The following is a 25,468-nucleotide window of genomic DNA, read 5'->3' on the forward strand; positions in this document are numbered from 1 at the left end:
ACCTTTTGGTACATATTTACTCTGAGGGAGGTGAGATACTTTGTCTCCTGTGACAGGCTGGAATGTGAGTTTCGTTACTATCCCATTTTACAGAGGAGGAAACTGAGTCTCAGAGAAGTGCTCACCCAAGGCCACAGGGTGGCTCAGAGACAAGACTGAGAGCTAAAATTTCTTTTGGTTCAGGGGCAAGACTGGGAGCTAAAATGTCTCTTGGTTCTTTGAGGGGGGCTGGCCTAGGGCTGCTTTGCTTTCACCTGTCATTCTGAGCTGTCTCCAGCAGTGTGAAGAGGAGGGAGGAGAAAAGGAAGAAAAGAGGAGGGGACTGGAGTCCATCCAGTCTGTCCCAGCTCCTGCCAGGCTCCATCTGACCTTAGGAGAGCAATCCTGGACCCAAGCTCCAGCCAAAGAGCCTCTCTCATCTACTCAGGCTGGGAGGTTGCTTTCTAGGAGCTCAGGATGCAAAGGTGGACACTGTGGGCTGCAGCCGTCCTGACCCTCCACTCTGCACAGGCCTTTCCACAAACAGACATCAATATCAGCCCAGGTAAGTGCAGGGACCAGGGCTGGGAGCAGGTGGAGAGGCGTACACTCTCAGGTACTTATTATATCGGTGAGGCCTGGCTGCTTCTGTTGGAGGGTTGGGGTGCCCTGACCCGAGTCTCCTCATAGCTTTCCCCCTACCACCTTTATCACGGGCACTCTTCTAGGCCCAGACACAAAAAGTCCTGGGTTTAAATCCCAGTTTTGCAGTTTACAAGCTGTGTGACATAGAAGAAGTTTCTTAACTTCTCTGAGCCTCAGCTTCTAGAAAGTCGGGTCACAGTGGCATTCTCTTTGCGCTACTGTGCAAGGCAGATGAGATAACATGGAGAAAGTGCTTTGCACGGTGTCTGGCACTACAGAAAGGTCTGAACATGGTAGTTTTGGGAGGGATCTGGGCCCCAGCCCCACCTTGGCTGCGACAGCCTTCCCAGGGAGCTTTCAGAGCCGCTGCTGTTGCCACCAGAGGTTAGGTGTCCAGGGAGGGACACTTGTCCCTCTAATGGCCTCCCTGGAGGCCTGGCCCAGCAACACCAAGCCTTGTGGGGCATCCCCAGGGATGAGAACCTGTTGGCCTTGGGAATGTGGCCTCCCAGTGTCCCATATGGAGGATGAAGGTCTTCAAATGAGCTCAATTTCTTCCACTTTGCAATAGGAAGGCTGGGGTACTCATTCTGGGGGACCCTCATCTGCATAAGAAGAGTTCTGAATCCCATAATTTGGTGGCCGAGAGTCTTGACTGTCACCTCTACCAGGTTCTTTCCAGGCTTGTTTAAAAATAATAATATTAGCAATATCAATAACAACAACTAAGACTCACATGACCCTAGTTATGTGCCAGGCACAGTTCTAAGCCCTTTTCAGATATGAATTTATTTAATCCTCATAATAACCTTCATATATGGATTTATTTGTCATAGCAATGGCAGAGATATCATTTTTAAATCCCCATTCAAGTAAAACTAATAATGAAATACTAAGATGGAGATTCTCATAAGGCCAAATTATTAGGTTGTGATACTGTTAGGGTGAATTTAAACAGTGGGTTGATAGGGTTGCCAGATAAAATACCGGTAAATAAATATTAATAAATTCTTTTTTAGTGTAAGCATGCCCCAAATATTAAATGGGATGTATTTATATTAAAAATTATCTGTTGTTTACCTGAAATCAAATTTGACTAGATATCCTTCTTTTCTTTTCTTTCTTTTTGTTTTAACTCTAGCTTCCTTAGTGGTAACAATAAGGGATAGTCTTAGTTCATTTGGGCAAGGGGTTTCAGGTCTGTCCTAAACTCTCTGAGTGTATTCTTCAGCTCAGGTTGCCAGAGCAAAATATCACAGACTGGGGAGCTTAAGCAACAAACATTTGTTTCTCACAGTTCTGGAGGCTGGGAAGTTCAAGATCAGGATGCCGGCAGATTTTGTTCCTGGTGAGGACTCTCTTCCTGGCTTGCAGATCGCCGCCTTCTCACTGTACCTGCACATGGCAGAGAAAGAGAAAGCTCTGGTCTCTTCTTCTTATAAGGGCACTAATCCCATCACGAGGATGGGATCCCATCTAAATCTAATCACCTCCCAAAGGTTCCACCTCCCAACACCATCACATTGGGAGTTAGAGCTTTAACATACGAATTAGGTGCAGGGAAGAGGAGAGACACAAACATTCCATTCATAACAATGACTTGCATCCTTACTCTTGGACCTCAGTTTCCTCACCAGTGCAGTAAGCAAGCAGCAGAGAAGATGAACAAAATATCCTTGCAGGCTGCCTTGTATATCCCAAGATCTTGCCTTTCTGCCCAGCAAAAGTGGGAAGGGGCCAAGACTGAGTTTGAAAGCGGGAGTAACTAGGGGTGTTTTCTGTCCTTCACTAGCTTGTGCCCATGGAAACTGTCTGAGACTCAAGTTTCCTCACCTCTCTGAGCCCCAAGTGGGGATAGCAAGGGTCCCTATCAAGGGTTTTGGAGATCTTCAATGAGCTCATGCAAGTGAAGTGCCTAGCACACAGTAAGCACTTGAAAAATGAGTTATTAACATTACTATGTTTGTCACCGTGGTTGTTGATGTTATGCCAGAATTGGCCAGGAGACAGTTTTCTGTTCTGACAAAAGTCTTCAACATTGAAAGGAACTTCTGAACATCAGTCCCCAAGCCTCATCCCTACTCTATAGATAAGGGTACTGAGATTGTGTCAATCTCAGCTACCTGGGAGAGCTCAGAGTGTGGAATTGGAAGGATGGGTCTTAGAAATCCACTCAGCCCAACCTTTCCATATTGCGGCTATGGAAACTGAGGCTACAGAGGCCAATTGAGCCAACCATGGTCATCACTGTCCAAGAGGCAGTTCTACTGCTTCTCAGGTTCCCAGCCCTACAGGAAGCCCAGTTTCAGCCTATGCAGATAGATTCTCTAGAGGAAAGTGATTTCAACACAGAGGGAATGTGTGTGAGTTTATGGGTGCATGTGAGCAGGAGCATGCATGTTGGTATGTTGTAGGGAGGATTTAGGGGTCTCTGTGGGCCCCGGCAGACCATGAGAATACATGCACCTCCAAGGCCCTCCTTATTGAGAATGGGCTTGGTTTTTCATCTTCTTCTGTGTACCCCCAGCCTTTAGGTACAATGCATAACAGGGCACAGGTCATGGGTCATTCATCTGACTACTCCAGACCTTTCATCACCCACTCCCTGCATATGCAAACATATGCAAATAGCACAACTTGGCCACCCCCTATGTTTTGGAGGAAAAAAAAAACTCTTTAGACATCTGTTAGAGACTTGGGAGGATTTAGACAGACTAAATCCTTTTCCCAAAACCTTTTCTCTGAACCTGCCTTTGATCTCATTGTTTAAGTGGATTAATGAATGTAAAGTCCTCAGAACAGTGTCTGGCACAGAGTAAGAGCTACGTAAACATTTATTATTCTTCTTCTACCATCAAAAAGTTTCCTTTCCCTGACTCCTGAGCCCAAGAACTCTCTGTAGCAAAGGAAATTTATAGCAAAGTGTTTTGAAGCTCAGGACCTGCTTCTGCAGGGCTTCAGAAGCGTAGATGGGGAATGAGTCAAGTTATGCAGCCTCTCCCTCAGCCGTCCAAGAGCCTGGCATTGCACTCTCAGCTCTGGGAAAGGTTCTGGGACCCAGACTGTTTCTACTGTAATAATATCTAATACTTACTAGAATCCCTACCTCTGAGCTGGAACTGGCTTTTCTGTGAAGTAGGCACTATGATCATGCCCATTGTACAGATGAGAAAACTGAGGCACAAAGAGCTGAGTTTCCCACTAGGACCATCTGACTCCAGAGTCCAAGCTCTGAACCTGGAGCATAGAGACCTAGGCAACAGTGTTCCTACCTCCTAGAGCAGCCCAGATCCTAAAGTGTCCCTTGGACATTCTGTCCAGTTGCCACTCCTCTATGGTCACTTTGTACATACTTCTAGAATACTTAGTATGCGATGACTCTGCCATGTGCAAGTTCCTTCTTCCAGACTGGGAGTAACCCGAGGACACAGACCTCAAGCCAAATAGGCACCCAGGAAACATCGACTTATTTGCTTAATTAATTGTTACATTTGGTGTTTAATAGATTTATTTCACAAATGAGAAAACGAAGACTGGAAAGAAGATATCTTTTAGAGGCGCTAGTCTGTTCAGGAGTTTCTGAATCTGTCAGACTCAAGTCTCGATACAGTCTCAATCATGGCTCTGCCACTTTTGAGCCAAGAGAGTAAGTGACTTACCCTCTCTGAGCCTTAGTCTCCTCATCTGTAAAATGGGGATGATATCGATACTCCCTCCTAGGCTGATCTCCAGGAGTCACATACTAAACACCCAACGAATGGCTGCTATAATTAGCAATATAAGAAATTGCCTAATGCTTTTCCCCCTGTTTCATGTGGTCTCAAGAGTGACTCACAGAAGGGGCAGCAAAGCTTAGACAGGAGAGACATGGAGCCACCAGTTTCACTTCCCAGAGCCAGGGCTCATTGTGAAGGAGGCAGTGGAACCCGTAGGACAGCAGGAGGGCAGCGAGGGTGACCGAGTCCTCAGAACGCAGCAGCCACCTTCCCAGAGTCTGTGACACTCTTTCGGCCCCCGGCAGTGTCTGGGGCCCAGTATGGGGACCTGGTGGACAAATGTGGCCCCTGAGCCTCCCCACCTCCCCTCCTGGCTGGGTCCCAAGACTCATCTGAAAAGGCGGCAGCAGGGTAGTGCGTTCGTGGGTGGCTGGATTGGGGCCAGGGGAGCCAGCAGCCAGATTGAGTAGGAAGGTGACAATTTATTCCTTTAAAAAGAGTGGGGGTAGGGGGGAGCCCTGAATTCCACTGATGTGTTTTCTTTCCCTAACAAGCTCAGAGCTCCCAAAGGTTTTGACCCCCACCCCAGCTGGGGGACCTTGGGGCCCTCTCGTGCTGCTAATTGAAAGAAAAGACCAGGTGGTTTGGCCTCCTGGTTTCCAGAGCAACAGCCCCTTTGTGCATCTCCTCCCCTCTGCCTCTCTCCCTCCACTCTCCCTCCCCCACCTCCAGTCTCATCTCTTCCCTCCTCTCCTTCTCAAGTTCCCAGCCATGCTAAACCATTTCTAATTCTCCAGTGCTCCATTCGCTCTCACACCTCCAGACCTCTGCACACGCCGTGCCCTTCCCCTGGAACACTCTTTCTCTAACTCTTGTTCATCCTCCGGGGCTCAGTTGAGACAGCACCTCCTCTAGGAAGCCTCCCAGATCTCCAGGTCAGGGTTGTGTTCCACTTTTAGGGGTTCTTGTGGCAACATCCTCTTTTCCCCCATCCAGGAAGGGAACTCATGATGCCTTGTCATAATCACCTGTGGGATCCTTGAAGATGGGGACAGGGCAGTCACCAGTTCAACTAGGGAGAGAAAGTGGCCAACAACCAGTTTCCAAAATAATCGAGGGGGCTGCTCCCTGAAGTTTTTGCTGGCACGACACACATCCACAAATTACATGTTAATGACATCTTTATTTTTGCACTGCTTTTTCTTTCTTTCTTTTTTTTTTTTTTTTTTTTGAGACAAGGTCTTGCTCTGTTGCCCAGGCTGGAGTATAGTGGTATGGTCATAGCCTGCTGCAGCCTGGAACTCCTGGGCTCAAGTGATGCTCCCTCTTCAGTCTGTTGAGTAGCTGGGACTACAGGCATGTGCCACCACCTATGGCTAATTTTAAAAAAGGTTTTTTTGGTAACGGTGGAGTCTTGCTACACTGCCCAGGCTGGTCTCACACTCCTGGCCTCAAACAATCCTCCTGCCTTTGCCTCCCAAAGTGCTGGGATTACAGGCATGAGCCACTGCACCTGGCCTGTGCTTATTTTTCTTAATTTTGGTCTTCATAGACCATAAGGCTTATGAGGTCAGAAGGCACATCTGTGTAGTATACCGCACAGTATCTTCAACTTGTAACCTACTACCTGAGACCAAGTAGTTGCTCAAATAGTACTTGTTGAATGGATAAAGGAATTAATGAAGGACCAGACCATCAAGATTGGTGTAAGGAAATGGGCTTACATGCAGTGGGACTCTCTAGGTTTGGGGGTAGACTGGCTGGCTTCAAATCCCAGCTGGGAGCTGTGAGATCTTGGGCAAGTTAGCCAACCTTTCTGTGCTTTGGTTTCTTCATCTGTGAAGTGGGGGTGATAGTGGCACTACCTGGTAGGATGTGTGAAGACTGAGTGCATTTTTCTGTATCAAGCATTTAACACAATGCCTGGCACACAGTGAATGCTGAGTCAGAGCTGGCGCTGGCTGTTGTGTTGCCATGGTTACCTGACTGTCAAGCTCTAAAGCTAAAGAAATCCCTTCACAAGAGACAGATTAGCAGAGGCTGGTTTGGGGTCAGGCTGATGAAAGGCCTTCTATTCCCAATTCCTTAAACCCAAGAGGTAAAGGAGGAGGGGGAAGTGCCGTGCAGGTTGGAGTTAATGATCATCTCAGCGCAAGCCAGCGCTCTTTTCTGCCTCCCAGGTCCTCCCAATTAAAGGCCTTCGCCTGCCCTGTTGGAAAGGGGAGTAATTGAGCAGTGACCTGTCACAGCCCCATTTTCTGGTATATTTCACCCCTGGCATCCATAACCACCATTTACTCAATGGAGAAAACCTAAAGGACTAGAATGGGGAGGCGGGGTGTCAATGGTTCAAGGAGCTTGTTTTCCACTCTGGGAGGAGCAGACAGGATTGGAGGCCAGGGTTCTTTTTGAAATATCCACAGTCTTTAGGACCAAGGACCCTTTTCCCCTTCTCACTCCACTCAGCCCCTTTCATTTAATTAATTATTAATTCCTCTTTGCCAGGCTCTATTCAAATGAGAGAATGAATGAATGAATGAATGAGTAATTCCACAGGCTCCATCTTGAGTAATTCCACAGGCTCCATCTTTCAGTCTGGCACACTATAGACCAGGGCTTCCCAGATTTTCACGTGTACAAGAATCACCTGGGGCTCTTGTAAAAATACAGACTCTGATTTGGAAGGCCTGGAGTGGGGCCTGGGAGTCTGAAGGTCCCAGGGGGTGCTGAGTTTGGCCTTCGCAGCAATTGTTGTCCTAAACAATATGCAAAACCAGGATCTGGCAACCTGTGATTTCAGGACTTGGTTAAAAAAAAACTCCAGGAACGCCATCGCAGCGTCAGGACCCCTGGTTTCAAAGGCATGAGTTATGCACACAGCCTTCTCACTGTTTTCCCAACAGGTTGCCCTCAAGAAGTGGTGTTTGATTCCCTACATGTATTTATGCATTCAAGCCTAGTCATTGTGCACTTACTATGTGCCAAGGCACCAGGGGGAGAGGAACGATCACAACAGATGCTGATGGGGATAGAGGAGGAATGTGTGAATGTTGAGGTGCAAGGGGCTCTAAAAGCATCTATCAGAGGCTCCTACCTCATCTTCCCTGAATAAGTCACTGTGCAGCAGAGACTCAAAGGAGAAACAGAATTGGCTGCAGTCAGGTTAACGGAATGATCTGCAAAGGTCTGAACGTGTCTTTGAGAAATGGCAAAAGTGTGGGCAAACCTGGGGCACAGAGTAAGGAGGGGGCGGATGACGGAGAATAAGCGAGGGGCAAGCAGTTCCCAAGGGCAAAGGGAACACCTGCAGGGCTTCAGGGAAATGAGGTCAGGCTGTTCCAAGGAGGAAGGATGCCTCCGGACCTGGGAGGTGAGACAAAGCAGGAAGAACAGCGAAAAGGTGTTGAGAAGGTCTTCATGGAAAAAGGTCAAAAAGAATGCAGAAGGAGAAGAAAGAATGAACTGAATTTAGGAGACGGAATAGACATGACATGAAAATTGATGGGTTGTAAGGAGAGGAAAAAAGAGATTATTTTTGGCAAATTATCCAACATGCTAAGAAATTCTGAGCAATGCCAGCCAATTCTTGTCGATTTTGTCTCATCCCAGCCAATCCTAGATAGAGTAGTTTATGTCAAAAAAAAACATGCAGGTAGAGTCAATGTAACAGACATCCTAAGTTGGATCTGAGCACAAAAAAAGGAAAACACTGAGTAACGTCTGGAGTTTAGGTAATCATGTTGTACCTGTGCTCATTTCTTAGTTTTTTAAGATGTTAACATCCGGGGAAACTGGGTGAAAGGTATACAGGAACTCTCCACACACTATCTTTGAAACTTCTAATTTTTTTTTTTTTTTTTTGAGACAGGGTCTTGCTCTGTCACCCAGGCTAGAGTGCAGTGGCACAATCCCAGATGACTGAAGTCTTGACCTCTTGGTTTCAAGTGATCCTCCCACCTCAGCCTCCCAAGTAGCTGGGACTACAGGCACATGCCACCACGCCTGGCCGATTTTTGGTAAGAGACAGGGTCTCATTATGTAGCCCAGGCTGGTCTCAAACTCCTGGGCTTAAGCGATCTTCCCACCTTGGCCTCCCAAAGTGTTGAGATTATGGGTGTGAGCCACTGCACGCAGCCTAATTTTTAATTTTTATGGGCCATAGTAGGTATATATATTTACAGGGGACATGAGATATTTTGGTACAGGCATACAGTGTGTAATAATCCCATCAAGGTAAATGAGGTGTCCATCACCTCAAGCATTTATCATTTCTTTGCATTACAAACACTCCAACTATATTCTTTTAGTTTTTGTTAAATGTATAATAAATTACTGTTGACTGTAGTCACCCTGTTGTGCTATCAAATACTAGATCTTATTCATTCTATCTAACCGTATTTTTGTACCCATTAACCATCCCCACTTTTCCCCTGCCTTCCCCACTAACTACCCTTCCTAGCTTCTGGTAACCATCATTGTACTTTCTGACAACTTTTCTGGAAATCTAAATTTATTCCAAAATAAAAAGTTCATTTTAAAAAAAGAGGTAGAAGACAAAGAGAGCAGAGACTACACAATATGGTGATTTTGAGACTACGAACTCTTCCCACTACCGCCCTGCAGAAAGGTCACGTGAACATCTGCAAACATCCTGCTAAAGTTAGACTGGACTTCCAAGGAAGTGAGGGGGGTCCCCAGGGGCCAGAAACCAAGATAGAGATAGAGAGTAAAGCAAGCATATTGCTCCAGAGCCCTGAGTAGGGCATCAGCCTCCATAATGCCTGGACTGGGGTTTTAACACCTGCACGGGATAGGAGGTGAAGTCAGAGCTATCTGAAGCAGGAAATTGAAACTCGAACCCTTTCTTAGTGCAGAAACTCATGTAGAGTTTCATCTTCAGTGGAAGGGAAACTAGGGGGAAAAAAATCCTCCTACGGTCAGAGAGAGATGACAAAGAAGTTTACTTCATTCTAAACTCAGGGGAGAAAGTGCTAGACTTCCCTTCTGCAGACTTCTTCAGTGAGGTCCATGTCGTTAAATTTAAACACAATGTTAAAGCAATGTCTTCAGTACTTTTAAGCCATGGGCTAGGATTAGTAATACATTTTAACTCTAAAATTAGACAAATGGCCCACACTATACTTCTCATTAGTTGCGGGGGCTGTGTCTTAATTTTTGTTAAAGAAAATAGGAACAGGCTAAGAAATGTGAATGTTTGCTGTGATGTTTCATGTTGCTGTGCTGTGGGGTTATTTTACATTTTTGGAGTCCTGCCTTCCATCTGGGGAAGGGTTTCTCAATCCTGGCACTTCTGACATTTTGGGTTGGATCATTCTTCGTTGTGGGGAGTTGTTCAATATAGGATGTTTAGCAGCATTCCTGGCCTCTACCCATTAGATGCCATTAGTACCACCACTTCCAGTGGTGATAACCAAAAATGTCTCCAGACATTGTCCAATGTCTCCTGGCAAGGGGCAGGGATAAAATTCCCCCTCACGGTTCGAGAGTGACCAACCAATTTCAGTTTGTTGGGAACTGTGGGGGTACCGAGGATGTGGGACTCTCAGGGTTATTGTTGTTGTTGTTATTTTGAGTCAGGCTCTTGCTCTATCATCCAGGCTGGATGGAGTGCAATGGCGTGATCATGGCTCACTGCAATTTTGACCTTCCGTACTCAATCGATCCTCCCACCTCAGAGTAGCTAGGACTACAGGCACACTCCACCACTCTTGGCTAATTTTTGTATTTTTTATAGAGACGGGGTTTTACTGTGTTGCCCAGTCTAGTCTCGAACTCCTGGACTCAAGCAATCCACCCACCTCGGCCTCCCAAAGTGTTGATATTGAAGGCATGAGCCACCACACTCAGCCAAGACTCTTGATTTTAAAACTGGGATGGTCCTGGGCACACTAGGATGGCTTGGTCACCCTACTTTCATCTCTAATATGAGTATTTAGGGTGCCAAGTAATTTTAGGACAGGTGGGAGTGAGAAAAGTGGTTTATCACCAGCAAATACTGAGTCATCCCAGTCACTCCTGGACAAACTTATCCAAGTTCTCACGGATGAGCGTCCTTGGTTACTGAGTGGAAAGAAGGTAGAAATGATTCGCTGATTCTTATCCATGCTAACGGAGAAACTGCTAAAAAAGTGAACCCAGGCAGCAATTCAGTGTAGCCTTTTTGTGTTGTAGGCAGTGCTCAAAAGTCCCCACAAAGAGCTCAGCAACACCCAGTGTTACAAAGGGTCCATCAACTCTCTTGGCCATTGGCGCTTTAATGCATCAAGGCGATGTCCTCCTAGACCAATGCTCTCCATCAAGAAAGGAGGGACCTGAGTTCCAGAAAAGGGTAGGGACAGGCCAAGGTGCTGTGCCCACTTACCTCCCCAAGCAGAGCTCCTTCTTTTTGCCATATAGAAGAGGATTAAGAAAGCAAATTCTGAACCAACAGGCTCCAGTTTGGATACTGGCATGTATTGAAAGAGAGTTGGCCAGGATTGACCAGGAGGGGTGGGGAGGTACCCCTGGTCAGCACAGCTGCTGGGGTTGGGGAGAGGCTGTTCTGGTCAAAGGGGAAAGGCCAGTGGCACTGACCAGGCCTGAGAAGCATGGCCTGGAATCTACCTGCCTAGCATAACTATCTTGATAAAAGCAACTGTCCCTTTCTTTCCCCAGAGAAATGCACAGAGGTGCACACACACTTTTAATTTTGCATTTGATTTTGGGAAATTCGCTGAATCTCTGCAGCCCATCGGTCTTGGTTATAAAACCCTGAGCTAATCATTAAGAACCAAACATTGTGTAATCCACATATCCCAAGTATTTGGTGAATTTATTTGGCCCAATCAGTTGACCCAGTAACTCCATGAAGCAGGTGCTATAAAGACCGTGAACTATTCTTAGACCTGCTAATTTCCCATCATGAAGCATCATGCCAACTTTATGAGCAAGAACTTTGGAGTCAGGAAGCCTGGGTTCAAATCCTTACTATGCCACTTACCTGCAGGATGATCTTGGGCAAGTTACTCAGCCTGCCTTAGCCTTAGTTTCCCTATATGTGCTTGGCATACAGGTAAACTATAACAAATGCTCAGTGAATGTTGTTCACTACTTTATTACTTCATGAGCTCAGCCAACCACTATAGTGGCTTGAAGGCAAAGATTCCACTAAAGGGTGACCTTCACCCACCCTTGAGTGGATGGCTACAAAAGGGACCCCAGAAATCATCTAGTTTGAAGGTCAAGGTGGGAAAGAATGGGCCAGCATCTCACAGCGGGTCACATACAGAGCTGGGGGTAGGACCCAGGCTTCTCAACCCCAGTCTAACAGATTCCACCCCTGCCCACTGCCTGTCTTCATGGATAAGCCATCCAACCTAGTATGAGAAAGGTTCTCAGCTTGCCTGTGTCCTCTCGCCAGTCATCCTGAGTCGTGGTTTCCAAAAAAAGTATCTCTTAAGAAGCTGTCAGGGGGGCTGAGGCTTGAGAGAACTTCACTGTCTCAAACATGGGGTTTTTTAAAATTTGTTTCTTTTTAGAATTAAGAACAAATGCTGAACTCCAGGAGTTCAATGGGCAAAGATATAAATAGTCTTGGCTACAGCTTGGCAATAAACATGTGGAAAAATGTGCAGTCTTGCCAGATAGCCCAGCATTGCAAATTGAAACAAGATAACCTTTTTTTGCTTATAAAATTTGCAGATTGCCATGAAAGTGATAACACTGAGCTCTGGCAAGGGCAAAGTGAGATGGGCACTCTCAAACATTGTGGGAGGATAAATTGCTTTCAGGAGACAATTTAGCAAATTGTATTAAAGCCTTAAAAAATCTCTCCTCAGAAAATCAGCAGAAATGCCAAAAAAGCTTTATGCACAAAGCTGCTCATCTCAGAATTATTTGTAATAGTTAAAAAAAAATAGAGAAGCTATCTAATTATCTAAAAATAAGAGAATGATTAAATAAACTCTAGGAGAGCCACTCAGTAGAGGATTCAAGAGCTATTTAAAACAATGTTTATAAAAATGTATAATAACATCGAAGAAATGCTTATACTCTTCAATTTTTAGAAATCAGAATACCGACTGGTATGCAGAGTACCATATAATCACATTACGTTAAAACATCACTACATACAAATGTGACATGAGAAAAAACCGTATCAAAGCATTAACACTTTCCAGGTGTTCAATGATGTGCATGTATTATTTTTATAATTTAGTAAAATGTAGGTATGTATATGTTTTTTGAACCTCAAGCATAGAATTGCATAGATCATAATGGGACATGTTTTACTTTCACTCTTGAAAGTATGTACAGGCGGCCGGGCGCAGTGGCTCACGCCTGTAACCCTAGCACTTTGGGAGGCCGAGGAGGGTGGATCATCTGAGGTCAAGAGTTCGAGACCAGCCTGACCAACATGGAGAAACACCGTCTTTACTAAAAATACAAAATTAGCTGGGCACAGGCCTGTAATCCCAGCTACTCGGGAGGCTGAGGCAGGAGAATCGCTTGAACCCGGGAGGCGGAGGTTGCAGTGAGCCAAGATCGCATCATTGCACTCCAGCCTGGGGGACATGAACAAAACTTCGTCTCAAAAAAAATTAAAAAAAAAATTATGTACAGGCAGGGCTTGGTGGCTCATGCCTGCAATTCCAGCACTTTGGGAGGCTGATGCGGGAGGATCACTTGAGCCCTGGAGTTCAAGACCAGCCTGGTCAACATAGTAAGACCTCGTCTCTACAAAAACAAAGCAAAACAAAAATCGAAAAATGAGGCAAGCATGGTGGGGCACACCTGTGGTCCCAGCTACTCAGGAGGCTGAGGTGGGAGTATCACTTGAGCTGGGAGTTGGAGGCTGTAATGAGCTATGATCAAACCACTGCACTTCAGCCTGGGCAACAGAACGAGACCCTGTCTTTAAAAAAAAAAAAAATTAAAATTAAAAGATTGTAAAGAAAAGAAAATAGGTACTAAGTTATGGAAACAATGTCAGCACTGCCATCCTTCCTCCCAGTCTGTTTCCTCTCTGCCCCCAGCCCTGCCAGAGCTGCCCCAGCCTTCCCTGTGCCCCCTGTTCTGGATGGAGTTCAAAGGACACTGCTATCGATTCTTCCCTCTTAATAAGACCTGGGCTGAGGCCGACCTCTACTGTTCTGAGTTCTCTGTGGGCAGGAAGTCCGCCAAGCTGGCCTCCATCCACAGGTAAGTGGGATCCCCAGTCCCCCATAGTTCAACTAAGCACCTCTTTGGGAAATGGGATGGAAAATGGTATTTCCAACTGGCATTTCTCTTTGGTAATTGAAACTATTTGAAAGAAGTGGAGATGGAGTCTTGCTCTGTTGCCCAGGCCACTCTCGAACTCCTGAGCTCAAGTGATTCTCCCCGCTCACCCTCCCAGAGTACTGGGATTATAGGCATAAGCCGCAGTGCCTGGCCAATTGAAGCTACTTTTTAATCCAACCCAATTTCTCGCTGAAACCATCCTTGGCTATAGAAGGCAAAGCATTCAGCAGGGGTAGCAAACAGCATGCTGGAAGATCCACCTTTATAAGTGTCAATCTTGTGCTGTCCTCTGCTCTGTATCCTGTGATACAACTGATATACTACATATATAAAGAATATGATGTAAGGAATATAAGAAATCATAACTGACACTTATTTGCTACGTGTTTTATGTACATCATCACATTAAAGCTCCCTCAAACTATATCACATAGGTATCTTCATTTTACAGATTAGAAAGGTGAGGCTCGGAAAAGGTAAGTAACTTGCTCAACATGACACCGCTCTTAAGTGGGAGAAACCAGTTTTGAATGTGTGGAGTCAGATTCCATAGCCCACCCTCCAAGGCCTCCTTCCACATTCCTCTGTCTCCGAAGCCCCAGCCACACTGACCATCTCAGAGTTCTCCAATTTGGTCCAGCTCTTTTACTTCTGCATACTCTTGGGCATTCTATTCCCCCTGCTGGGAATTCCATCCCTATCTTCTCCAGGTAAATACCTCCTCTGTAGTCCCAGCTACTTGGTAGTCTAGGGCGGGAGGATCACTTGAGCCCAGGAGGTTGAGGCTGCAGTGAGCCATGTTCATGCCACTGCACTCCAGTCTAGGTGACAGAGCGAGATCCTATCTCAAAAAAAAAAAAAAAAAAAAAAGAGAAGGGGTTCTTTATCTTAGTTTCCAAATGCATCTTGAATCCACACATCTCTTCCTCCAACAGATGTGTTGAACAACCAGTGCATTTTCAGTGGGGCTGAGAAATATACTGAGACAGTCAGGGTCCAACCAGGAAAACCAGAACCACTACATGTATCTAAAACAGATAATACAGGCAAGTGCTGGAAGCTCAGAACTTAAAAGGGAGTAGTGAGGCAAACTAGAGACACATAGGAGCAGAAAGCCAATTCCATGCCTCATTTGGAGGGCAGGCCAGTCCTATGGGTGCTGGAGCCACGGAGGAGAGGCAGCCTCTGCCAGAGACTCCCAAGCAGAGGGGGAAAGAAATACTCTAGTTTCTCCCTCCTACCCATCTGCCAATGACTCGTAAGTGCCTTCCATTAACTGAAAGCCAGCTAACATGGAGTCCTATGAAAGACATTCTTCAGGGATGAAATCTGCTATGAGAGCACAGCACAGTACAGAGTTGGCACCTGTAAGGACAGAAGACGTCAATTCTCAAAGAATTCCTAGCCTGCAGAGGAAAATGAGATCTATGCAATAAAAAGCGAACGCAGAAGTGATTTCAAATCAAGGCTTTTCTCTACACAGCCCTCGTTGAAATTGCAACCTCAATTGCATCAGAAAGACCTTGAACATGGAGAATCAAACTAACCAGCCAGCCCCTGGGGGAAGAGGAACTTTGGGCTACAGGTGGTCAAGCATTGGATAGAAGATATTCATGGAAGCTTTCCTGGAAGTACTGGTCCTGGATCAGGATCTTGAAAGATTGGGAAGCTTAGGGAATGAGGGCAGCAGATGTTCCAAATGAAGAAAGCCCTGGGGGACCGTATGAGCATTGATTAAGGGCATTAGAGTCAGGCAGTTCCAGATTCTAGTCCCAGCTCCATCACTTCCTACCTGCACGATCTTTTTTTTTTTTTTTTTTTTTTTTTTTTTTTTTTTTTTTGAGACGGAGTCTTGCTCTGTCGCCCAGGCTGGAGTGCAGTGGCCGGATCTCAGCTCACTGCAAGCTCCGCCTCCCGGGTTCACGCCACTCTCGTGCCTCAGCCTCCGGAGTAGCTGGGACTACAGGCGCCCGCCACCTCGCCCGGCTAGTTTTTTGTATTTTTTTAGTAGAGACGGGGTTTCACCGTGTTAGCCAGGATGGTCTCGATCTCTTAGACCTCGTGATCCACCCGTCTCGGCCTCCCAAAGTGCTGGGATTACAGGCTTGAGCCACCGCGCCCGGCACCTGCACGATCTTGACCAAATCACTTAAACTCTAAGCCAAAGAATTCTCAACTTGGAAATAGCAATAATCACACTGATCTTTTAAAGTTGTGAGGCATTAAAGGTGATCATGCATCTAAAGTCTTTATACAGCTTTTGGATAACTCTATGCCCAGCAGTAGGAGTCGTTATTATTTTTATTAATTACAATACATTACAATTCTGCCTCAAGGAGGCCAGTTTTTTTTTTTAACGTTCCATATCAGTTCATCTTTCTGAGAGTGAGCAAGGCTTGTCTCACTCTTCCTCTTTCCTTCCTCTCTTTTGCCTTTCCTTTCCCCCAAGAGTATATGTCAAGTAACTCCCTGCATGTGACTGGCTGGAGCACTGTGTTAAGACAAATTCTGAGTGCCAGAATTCTAAGCGTTTCTAATCTGGAATTAATTGGCAATCAATTCCACTTCACTAACACAAAACTAAAGAGAATAAATATGGGTGCTTTGATTTACTACCAATGCCTCAAGAAAAAAGAAACCTTCTAATGGTGGGTATTTTAGATTAGGTGGCAGTCTTCAGAGAGCAGTCATTTGGAAGAAGCTGACGGGAGCAGATACACTTTATGGCAACATAAAGGGTACCTCAACATAGTCCTGTTTTGAAGTGAATTATTGAAGTTGATGAGAGAAGATACACGTTGTTGGAACACAAAAGGTACATCAACATGGCCCTGTTTTGAAGTGAAGTATTAGATCTATGGCTGGTTATTATCATTCTGTATTGACTTCTTTGACATACTAAAGTTCACCTTTTAGTGGCATGTGGAAGCCAATAGTGGGAATCATTTGTTCCGTGGGATCTGTCATCTGGATCTGTGAACGATATGTGAAGTGTGCCTACCAGTTGTCCATTTGCTGTCACATCCCTTGCCCGTTCTTCTAACCTCTACAAACTACCTTTTTCAGGCTCATTGATATGGGCCCTGGACGAGAAGTTGTCTTGGCTTTCCTTCAGCATCTTCAATGCAGCAGCTCCAAGTTTTGTGTCCAGACATGGCTACAACCTAAGGAGAAAGGGCAGTGCTAGAAATTTGGGTCTTCTCTGCATACCTCCCTCCTTTCATCATGGAGAAAAATATTTCCAAGATGTCCCCACAAACATTGCCTTAAATCTAACTGGCCATGCTTGGTCATATGGCCAGTGTTAGCTGCAAAGGGAGCTGGGAAAATAAAAGTTGGCTTTTCCGGGTCATAATGAAGGCAATGGGGTAAGGGATTAGGAATGGCTATGGGATAGACAACCAGTAGTATCTGCCCCAGTGCCTGTTTGTTGTGAGAATGAAATTAAAATTAGTTCACGCACATAAAACACTCAGCACAGTACCTGGCGTGAAGTCAATGCTCAAGAAACATTTTAATGATAGGATGAAAATAATTATGTGTTCATTTCTCTACTTCTCTGTCTGTTTATCAATCTATCTATTCATCTATCCATCCATGTATTCATTCATCCACCCACCCATCCACCTATCCACCTACCCATTCATCCGTTTGTCTATCTATCCATTCATCCATCCATTCATTCATCAATCTATCCATCCATCTCTACTTCTTTGTTGTTTTTGGCAGTGGACTGTCACCAGGGTCCTCCACTGATTGCTTTGGATGGGTGAATTATTTGATAAGCTCTTTGAAACAGAGGATAAGAATCCCCTCAAAAGACACTCATGACTTATAAGGATGGTGGGTTGTTAACTGAGGGGCCTGGTTTTGCTAAGTGAGCAATGCAAATTGAAGCCTAGAACTGAGTTTCCCAGGAAAACAGAGATTTTGGAGATGGTATGTGAAAAAAGACTAGGAGAGAAGGGGATATATTATAAAAGGGCAGTGTAAGGAGGGTCTTTGAGAGAGAACAGAAATGACTAGTGGCAACTTTTATTTATTTATGTAATGTGTACAATGCAATATAAACTCCTTTCATTGTCTCTTCAAGATATCTTCAATATAATCCACTTCATTTGCTAGTGTTTTTGAGACGGATTTAAATTTTAAGGGATGGGTAGCAGTACTGAGTCCTTCTTTGAACTGGCATAGGTCAAATCCAGAGATGCCCATGTAGGACCGGCCACATATGGGTGACTTAATGAAAAATGAAGGCCAAATTGGATTATATCATCTATTTACTTTGGTCCAGGAAGGTAAACAAGGATTGCTTTCAATTTTTGACTCTATTCTATGAAAAGAGGCAATGAGGAACTAGCTACTATGTTTCTTAAATTCACAGCTGGGAGGAGAATGTCTTTGTGTATGACCTCGTGAACAGCTGTGTTCCTGGCATTCCAGCTGACGTCTGGACAGGCCTTCATGATCATAGACAGGTGAGAAAGCAATGGCCATTGGGCCCCCTTGGAAGCTCCAACCAGAATTCTATTTTGATTTAATAAGCTTTTCACATTGGTGCCAGGTCACAGCTATGCACACAGCACACAGAGAGAAATCAGACACCAAGACGCCACAGTTAGAGCATGACCAATTTGTGAAAGACATTTAATGATGTCCTACTAAATGATGGGAACAGATAGCATGGTCAAAGAAAACCTGTTTGGCTAGGATTCTCTTAAAAAAAAATAAAAGACACTAGGCGGAACGTGGTGGCTCACACCTGTAATCCCAGCACTTTGGGAGGCCGAGATGGGCAGATCAAGAGGTCAAGAGTTCAAGACCAGCCTGGCCAACATGGTGAAACCCTGCATCTACTAAAAATACAAAAATTAGCTGGACACGCAGTGGTGGGCTCCTGTAATCCCAGCTACTCAGGAGGCTGAGGCAGGAGAATTGCTTGAGCCCAGGAGGCAGAGGTTGCAGTGAGCCGAGATCGTGCCACTGCACTCCAGCCTGGGTGACAGAGCAAGATTCCATCTTGGGGGAAAAAAAAAAGACACAAAAACGTGATTAGATGTGCAACAGATGTTGGAGGGGAAATATTTGTGAACGAAAAGGAGGAAGGAGGTATAAGTAGGCAGGGAAGGACGTCGGACAACACTGTGGCTCTAAGACATGTGAAAGGAGATCATAGAGAAAGGACTGGGTAGGGAGAGCCTCAGGTCACAGCACAGTGCTGAGAAAGTCTTGGCTAGGCCAGTGGGGAGTCCCCAAGCAAAGATGCCCAAGAGTGGAATCCTGCGCTGGGCAGGAATGCGCCAGCACCATTACCCCGACATGCTGAGTCACTCACTGGGAACAGCCTGGAGGAAGCATGTCTCACTGTGAATGCAATGGTAGCTCCAAAGAGGCAGAGGCATGTCCTTCTCACAAACAAGGCAGCGAATCCAAGGTGGCAGGAGAGCTGGAGCTGTCCATCAACTCTGCTTTCTGCTGGTCCTCCTGAAGGTGAGCTGGGCAATGTACTTCTGTGGCTGCCACAGCCTTCCTGGGTAAGAGATATTTAAGTCAGTGTCTAATGGGTAAATAGGAGTTAGCCAGAGATAGTATATTCCAGGTAAAGGGAACAGCATGGGTCAACATCCTAAGGAAGGGGAGGTCGTGGCACATTCAAGCAAGTTAATTAAGGAAGACCATTGTGGTTAGAGCACAGAGTGGGGTAGGGGTGGGTGTATAATAAGGCTGAAGAGAGTAACTTGAACCCTCTGCAATGTCATAGCAAACTCCACCTGGAGATTTTTGTCCTCAAACTTTTCCTGGGCAAACTGCATACTGAGTCTGTATTTTGCATGCATACTTCTTGCGTTGCTCAGGGCACTATAGGGAATAAGGTTCCAGTGCCAGTTCCTGTTCTGCCGCTTACTGGCTGGTAGGTGACTTTACACAAATTAAAAATAAACCTCTCTGGGCCTCAGTTTTTGTGTCTGTAAAATGGGGATGAAAATAACAGTGCCTTGTGAAAAGAAAAACAAGTGAGCTAATGTATGTAAAGAGCTTACCGTGGTGCTTAGCATACTAAAAGAACTCATTAAGGATGATGAAAATTGCTGTTAAAGTAGCAGAAGTAACAGTGTGGTCAGACCTAACATTTTTTTTTTCTCGAGATGGAGTCTCGCGGTCAGACCTAACTTTTTTTTTCTTGAGACGGAGTCTCGCTCTGTTGCCCAGCTGGAGTGCAGTGGCACAATCTCGGCTCACTGCAAGCTCTACCTCCTGGGTTCACGCCATTCTCCTGCCTCAGCCTCCCGAGTAACTGGGACTACAGGCGCCTGCCACCAAGCCTGGCTAATTTTTTGTATTTTTAGTAGAGACGGGGTTTCACCATGTTAGCCAGGATGGTCTCGATCTTCTGACCTTGTGATCCACCTGCCTCGGCCACCCAAAGTGCTGGGATTACAGGAGTGAGCCACCGCACTCCTGTCTTTTTTCTTGAGACAGGGTCTTGCTCTGTTGCTCAGGCTGGAGAGCAGTGGTGCGATCACAGCTCACCACAACCTTGAACTCCTGGGCTAAAGCAATCTGCCCAATCTAGGCTCCAGAGTAGCTAGTACTACAGGCAGGAGCCACCACACCTGGATTTTTTGTTTTAATTTTTGGTAGAGACAGGGTCCCGCTATGTTGCCCAGGATTGTCTCCAACTTCTGGCTCCAAGTGATCCTCCCACCTCAGCCTCACAAAGTGCTGAGATTACAGGCATAAGCTATCATGCCTGGTGATGTTTTAAATCAATAGACTTCAACTGGCCAGAACACATAGAGAAGTTATAATTTTAAAAACACTAAAATGTCCATTTATAATAGCAACTCTAAAATTGGATTATAACTACATTAAATGAGAGTTAAAGAAACTTGTATTAAAAGACCTAATAATAATAATAACAAAAAATACAGGAAAATTCCTTTTTTTCTTCTTTTCAGAGCTAGGCACCATGTGTCAGGCATTGTACTAAGTCCTTCACGTGCTTTAATTTGTTCAACCCTCACAACAACTCTCTAAAGGATATATTAATTCCACCATACAGATGTGGAAACTGGGGCTCAGAGAGGTTAAGTAACTTGCCCAGGTTGCAGAGCTAGGCAGCGGGTGGACATAGGACCACAAGCTCTAGTCTCTCTCTCAGAAGTAGCATGCTGTTCCCATTATATGACGTGAGCTCTGTAATCATCAGTGCTTTGGGGTTACTTTTCTTAAAACTTAAATAAATGGAGAAATGGCTCTTGTTCCTGGACAAGTTGCAAAGATGTAGTTCTTTCCACAGTTAATTTGCACATTTATTGCAACACCAATCAAATTCCCAACAGGACTTTTCTTGCAATTGGACAGAGCAGTTCCACCTTAGGCAAGAAAAACACGGACTATTTAGACAAAAAGAAAACAGATGGAGAGTGACTCCCATCCACTGGCAAAGTGTAGTAGTTAGGGGTCTTGGGTACTTGACTCAGATAGACCTGGGTTTGATTCCCAGCACTAATACTTTATTTGCTGTATGAATTTGAATAGGCCAATCTGAGTCTCAGTTTTCCTATCTGTAAAATAGGGCTGATGATGCCTGCTTTTCAGAATGGTGAGGATAAAACAAGTAAAGTGCCTGGCATGGCACATAATAAGCCCTCAACAAATGGCAGCTAGTAATAGTAGTAATAAGAGCAGTAGTATCAGATTGGTAGCAGTAGTATCAGATAGCAGTAGCCTCAGTGAGGACATCTGTGCAGAGGTGTTAAAAATTGAGTTGCTGAGATGTCTGAGCTGGAGCTGGCTGGCTCAAATGCCTGATCTTCTTCTCCATGGAACCCTCCCAGGAAGGGCAGTTCGAATGGACTGATGGCTCATCGTATGACTACAGCTACTGGGATGGCAGCCAGCCAGATGATGGTGTCCACGTGGACCCAGAAGAAGAAGACTGCGTTCAGATATGGTACAGGCCTACCAGTGGTGGGTACCCCTGAGACCAAGGCTCTTGCAGGGGTGCTTGGGAGGCATCACAGGGCCTGAGACTGGCAAATTGTTCAGCACCTTGAAGACCAGTTGAGGTCACTAGGGTGTTGCGGGCATGGCCATTCTCCACAGTGGATATGCTTTAAACAACATTAAATGGGGTTTGGTTGACACCTAGACTCCAACTTGGATGAGAAGACATTATAAATAGAAGCATGGGGGGAAAAAGACTTGCATAGAGAGTAGTCAAGGGGTGGTGCTTCCATGTCAGCTCACCAACACACCAAAGTGCAAGCCCCTTCCCCAGGCTTCTGCTACTGAATATTAGAAGCAAGCCATACCTGGGGTGGCATGAAGGTGTACATAGTGACAAGAGTATAGACCTGGATTCAAATTCTGGCCTCGTTGCTTTCTAGCTCTGTGTCCTTGCAAAGAATTACTTATCCTCTCTGAGATGGTTTCTTCTTCTATAAAATAGGCTTAATAATTTGTCCTACTTACAGGACTGCTGTGTAGATTAAAGGAGGCACAGTTGATATAGCACTGTGGCAAGACCATGGACTTGGGAGTTGACTGCCCTTGTATGAACCCCCGCTCCACCCTTAATGTGTAGCCCAAAGAGAATGCCTTAACCTCTTGGTGCCTCAGATTCTTCATCTTCAAAATGTGGCTAATGATACTTAACTCACAGGTTAATGTGAATAAAAAAAGAAGATAGTGTTCATAGAACAGCTGCCATGCTCAGTATTCGGTATTAGCAATCACCAGCATCATGATGAATCATCACTTTCATACCAGTCTTAATAGAAACAATATTCCCATTTTGCCGATGAGGAAAATGAGGCTCAGAGAAGTTCAGCAACTTGTTCAAGGTCACACAGCAAGCTAAGTAGTAAAGCTGGGTTTCAAACCTAGAGCTACAGAGCTCCAGACCCAGACACTTAATTGTTATTCCCTCTTTGCTCTTTTTTCTTTTCCTAATTAGGGGAGGGAGGTAGAGAACAGCTTATTTTCCTGGGAGCCCTCCCGGAGCCTGGTAGCCAGAGCTGGGCCAAGCCTCTGACTGAAGTTCGTCCTCCCATCCAAGGTGACAAGCCGGGATCAGCTTTATGCAAGAGTAAGGCTGGACACCAGGCTTGTCAAGTATCAGCAAGAAAGGGCTGCCAGTGTAGACACGAGGCCTACTGGGGAGGGCTTTTACTTCAGAGGAGTGGTGGGATTATTTTATCTTGGCGGATGGATTTTCACCCAGACTCTCTGCTTCTTTCCCTCACAGCTCTGAGATCGTGGAATGATAACATCTGCAGCCGGAAGTTCCCCTTTGTCTGCAAAATCCCATCTCTGACCATTCATTGATCCTGTCTCGTCCTACTGGTGTGAAGGCAACTCCAGTATCACCTTGTAGCTGTAGCCAGTGTAGAACTGACATTGAATACATGTAAAACAAACATGGGAGGTTAATCTCTTGGACAGAGATTTTAAACAAGCAGATCTTAATTATACAGGGTGGTGGCTTGGCCAAGTGACGGGAAAGCCAGCTCAAATTGGCTTAATTAATTTTTTTAAGTTTTTTTTTTTTTTAATTGACCCAAGTAACAAAAATCCAGGGGTTGTTCTGATTCAGAGTTGAATCTCACTGGCCTGGCTCAGGTCACATGCCCACCCTGAAGCAATCACTTTGGCATATGCTAAGTGACTAGCTCCTGCTTAGCTGCACTTCTTTGGAAAAAATGGGGTGGGAGTCACATCATCAGAGGGGCTGGGAGTGGGGGAAAATGGGAGGGGGTGTTGGTCAAAGGATACAAACTTTTGGAAACAAGATTAATAAGTTTGGGAGACTTACTGTACAGTGTGGTGACTATAGTTAATAATAATGTATTGTATTCCTGAAATTTGCTAAGAGGGTAATTTTTTTTTTTTTTTTTTGAGACAGGGTCTCACTCAGTTGCCCAGGCTGAAGTGCAGTGATGCAATCACAGCTCACTGCAGCCTCAACCTCCCGGGCTCAGGTGATCTTCCCACCTCCAGGCCCTGGAGTAGCTGGGACTACAGGGCGCTATAGGCGCGTGCCACCACATCTGGCTAACTTTTGTATTTTTTTAAAATAGAGAAGAGGTTTCATCATGTCGTCCAAGCTGGTTTCAAACTCCTGGGCACAAGGGATCCACCCACCTCTGCCTCCCAAAGTGTTGGGATTACAGGCATGAGCCACTGCGCCCAGCCAAGAATACATCTTAAATATTCCCACCACCACATGGGCTCAAAGATGAGGCTGGTTCTTCAAAGGAAAACAAAAATATTACCAAACTCATAAATTGCTGGTGGGAAGGTAAAATCGTGAAGCCACTGCAGAAAAGTTTGTCAGTTCCTCAAAAAGTTAAACATAGAATTACATCTGATCCAGCAATTCCACTCCTAGATCTAGACCTGAGAGAATTGGAAACAGGTATTTAAATATAAGTGGTTGGCCGGGTGTAGTGGCTCATGCCTGTAATCCCAGCACTTTGGGAGGCTGAGGAGGGAGGATCACTTGAGCCCAGGAGTTGAAGACCAGCCTGGGCAGCATAGTAAGGCCCCATCTCCATAAGAATTTTTTTTTTTTTTTTAATTAGCCAAGCATGGTAAGGCACATCTGTAGTCCCAGCTATTTGGGAGGCTAAGATGGGAGGATCACTTGAGCCTAGCATATCAAGGCTGCAATGAACCATGACTGTGTGACTGCACTCCAGCCTGGGTGACAGAGCAAGACCCTGTCTCAAAAAACAAAAACAAAAAAATACGATCACAGCAGCATTATTGATAAAAACAAAAAAAAAAGAAGACAACCCAAGTGTTCACCAACAGATGAATGACTAAACAAATGTGGTCTATTCATAGGGTGGAATATTATTCAAGCATGAAAAGGAGGGAAGTAACCATAGATACTACAACCTGAATGAACCTGAAAAACATTATGCTGCCAATCACAAAAGACCACATGTTGTATGATTTCATATATATGAAATATCCAGAATAGGCAAGTCTGTAGAGACAGAAAGTGGATTAGTGGTTGCCAGGGAATGTGTGGAGGGGGAATAGAAAGTGAGTGCTAATAAGTATGGGATTTCTTTGTGGGGTGACCAAAATTCTCTGCAATTAGACAGTGGTAATCATTGCACAATATTGTAAATGTACAAGAAGCCACTGAACTGTACATTTTAAAATAATAGTTAAAATGATACATTTTACATTATATGAATTTTTTTGTTTTATTTTTTGGAGACAGGGTCTCACTCTGTTGCCCCGTCTAGAGTGCAGTGATGCAATCACCTGTCACTGCAGCCTCAACCTCTCAACTCAAGTGATCCTCCTGCCTCAGCCTCCCAAGTAGCTGGGACTACAAGAGCACACCACCTCTCCCAGCTGGGTTTTCGTATTTTTTTTTTTTTAGAGACAGGGTTTCCCCATGTTGCCCAAGCTGGTGTCAAACTCCTGAGCTCAAGTGATCTGCCTGCCTCAGCCTCCCAAAGTGCTAGGACTACAGGCGTGAGCCACTATGCCTGGCCCATTACATGAATTTTATCTCAATTTTTTAAAATGTTACCAGAAGACAGAATGCATGCCTGGCAGGAAAAACAATAGATATTTATTAGCAGAAAGAACATTGAACAGAGAGGCAGGAGGCCTTAGTTCCATTTCCAATTCTGTGAGCCTTGTTTCTGCTTTGGTATGGACTGGGATTGCGGGGAACCTAAAAATCTGGGCCTTCCAGGACCAAAAAGGAAGCACAAAGAGATTAAAATACACACACAAAAAAAATCAGTTGGCATTTGGTAAATTGTGCAGCTTCTCAGATTTTTGCAGGAATATTCTTCTGAAAATGATGTTAA

At 45.2% G+C, this 25,468-nt stretch overlaps 1 protein-coding gene across 1 annotated transcript; it reads left to right on the forward strand.

Moving 5' to 3' along the window:
• The first annotated feature begins 335 nt into the window (after positions 1 to 335).
• CLEC19A (C-type lectin domain containing 19A) lies at positions 336 to 24,831 on the forward strand. The gene is made up of 5 exons (XM_065536759.2): positions 336 to 544; positions 13,376 to 13,541; positions 18,007 to 18,100; positions 21,464 to 21,596; positions 22,876 to 24,831. Exons 1-5 carry the CDS (start codon positions 457 to 459, stop codon positions 22,953 to 22,955), a joined length of 561 nt encoding a protein of 186 aa, XP_065392831.1. The 5' UTR covers positions 336 to 456; the 3' UTR covers positions 22,956 to 24,831.
• The last annotated feature ends 637 nt before the right edge of the window (positions 24,832 to 25,468 follow it).

The sequence above is a fragment of the Macaca fascicularis genome, chromosome 20 (genome assembly GCF_037993035.2).
Source record: "Macaca fascicularis isolate 582-1 chromosome 20, T2T-MFA8v1.1".
Classification (NCBI taxonomy): Eukaryota; Metazoa; Chordata; class Mammalia; order Primates; family Cercopithecidae; genus Macaca; species Macaca fascicularis.

What these genes read in the sequence shown, in the direction of transcription:
- CLEC19A (XM_065536759.2), top strand. Translation starts at nt 457, where the DNA reads ATGCAAAGGTGGACACTGTGGGCTGCAGCCGTCCTGACCCTCCACTCT. An exon ending in AGACATCAATATCAGCCCAG is followed by an intron (nt 545 to 13,375) that starts GTAAGTGCAGGG and finishes CTCTGCCCCCAG; the next exon opens with CCCTGCCAGAGCTGCCCCAG. An exon ending in ATGGTACAGGCCTACCAGTG is followed by an intron (nt 21,597 to 22,875) that starts GTGGGTACCCCT and finishes TTTCCCTCACAG; the next exon opens with CTCTGAGATCGTGGAATGAT.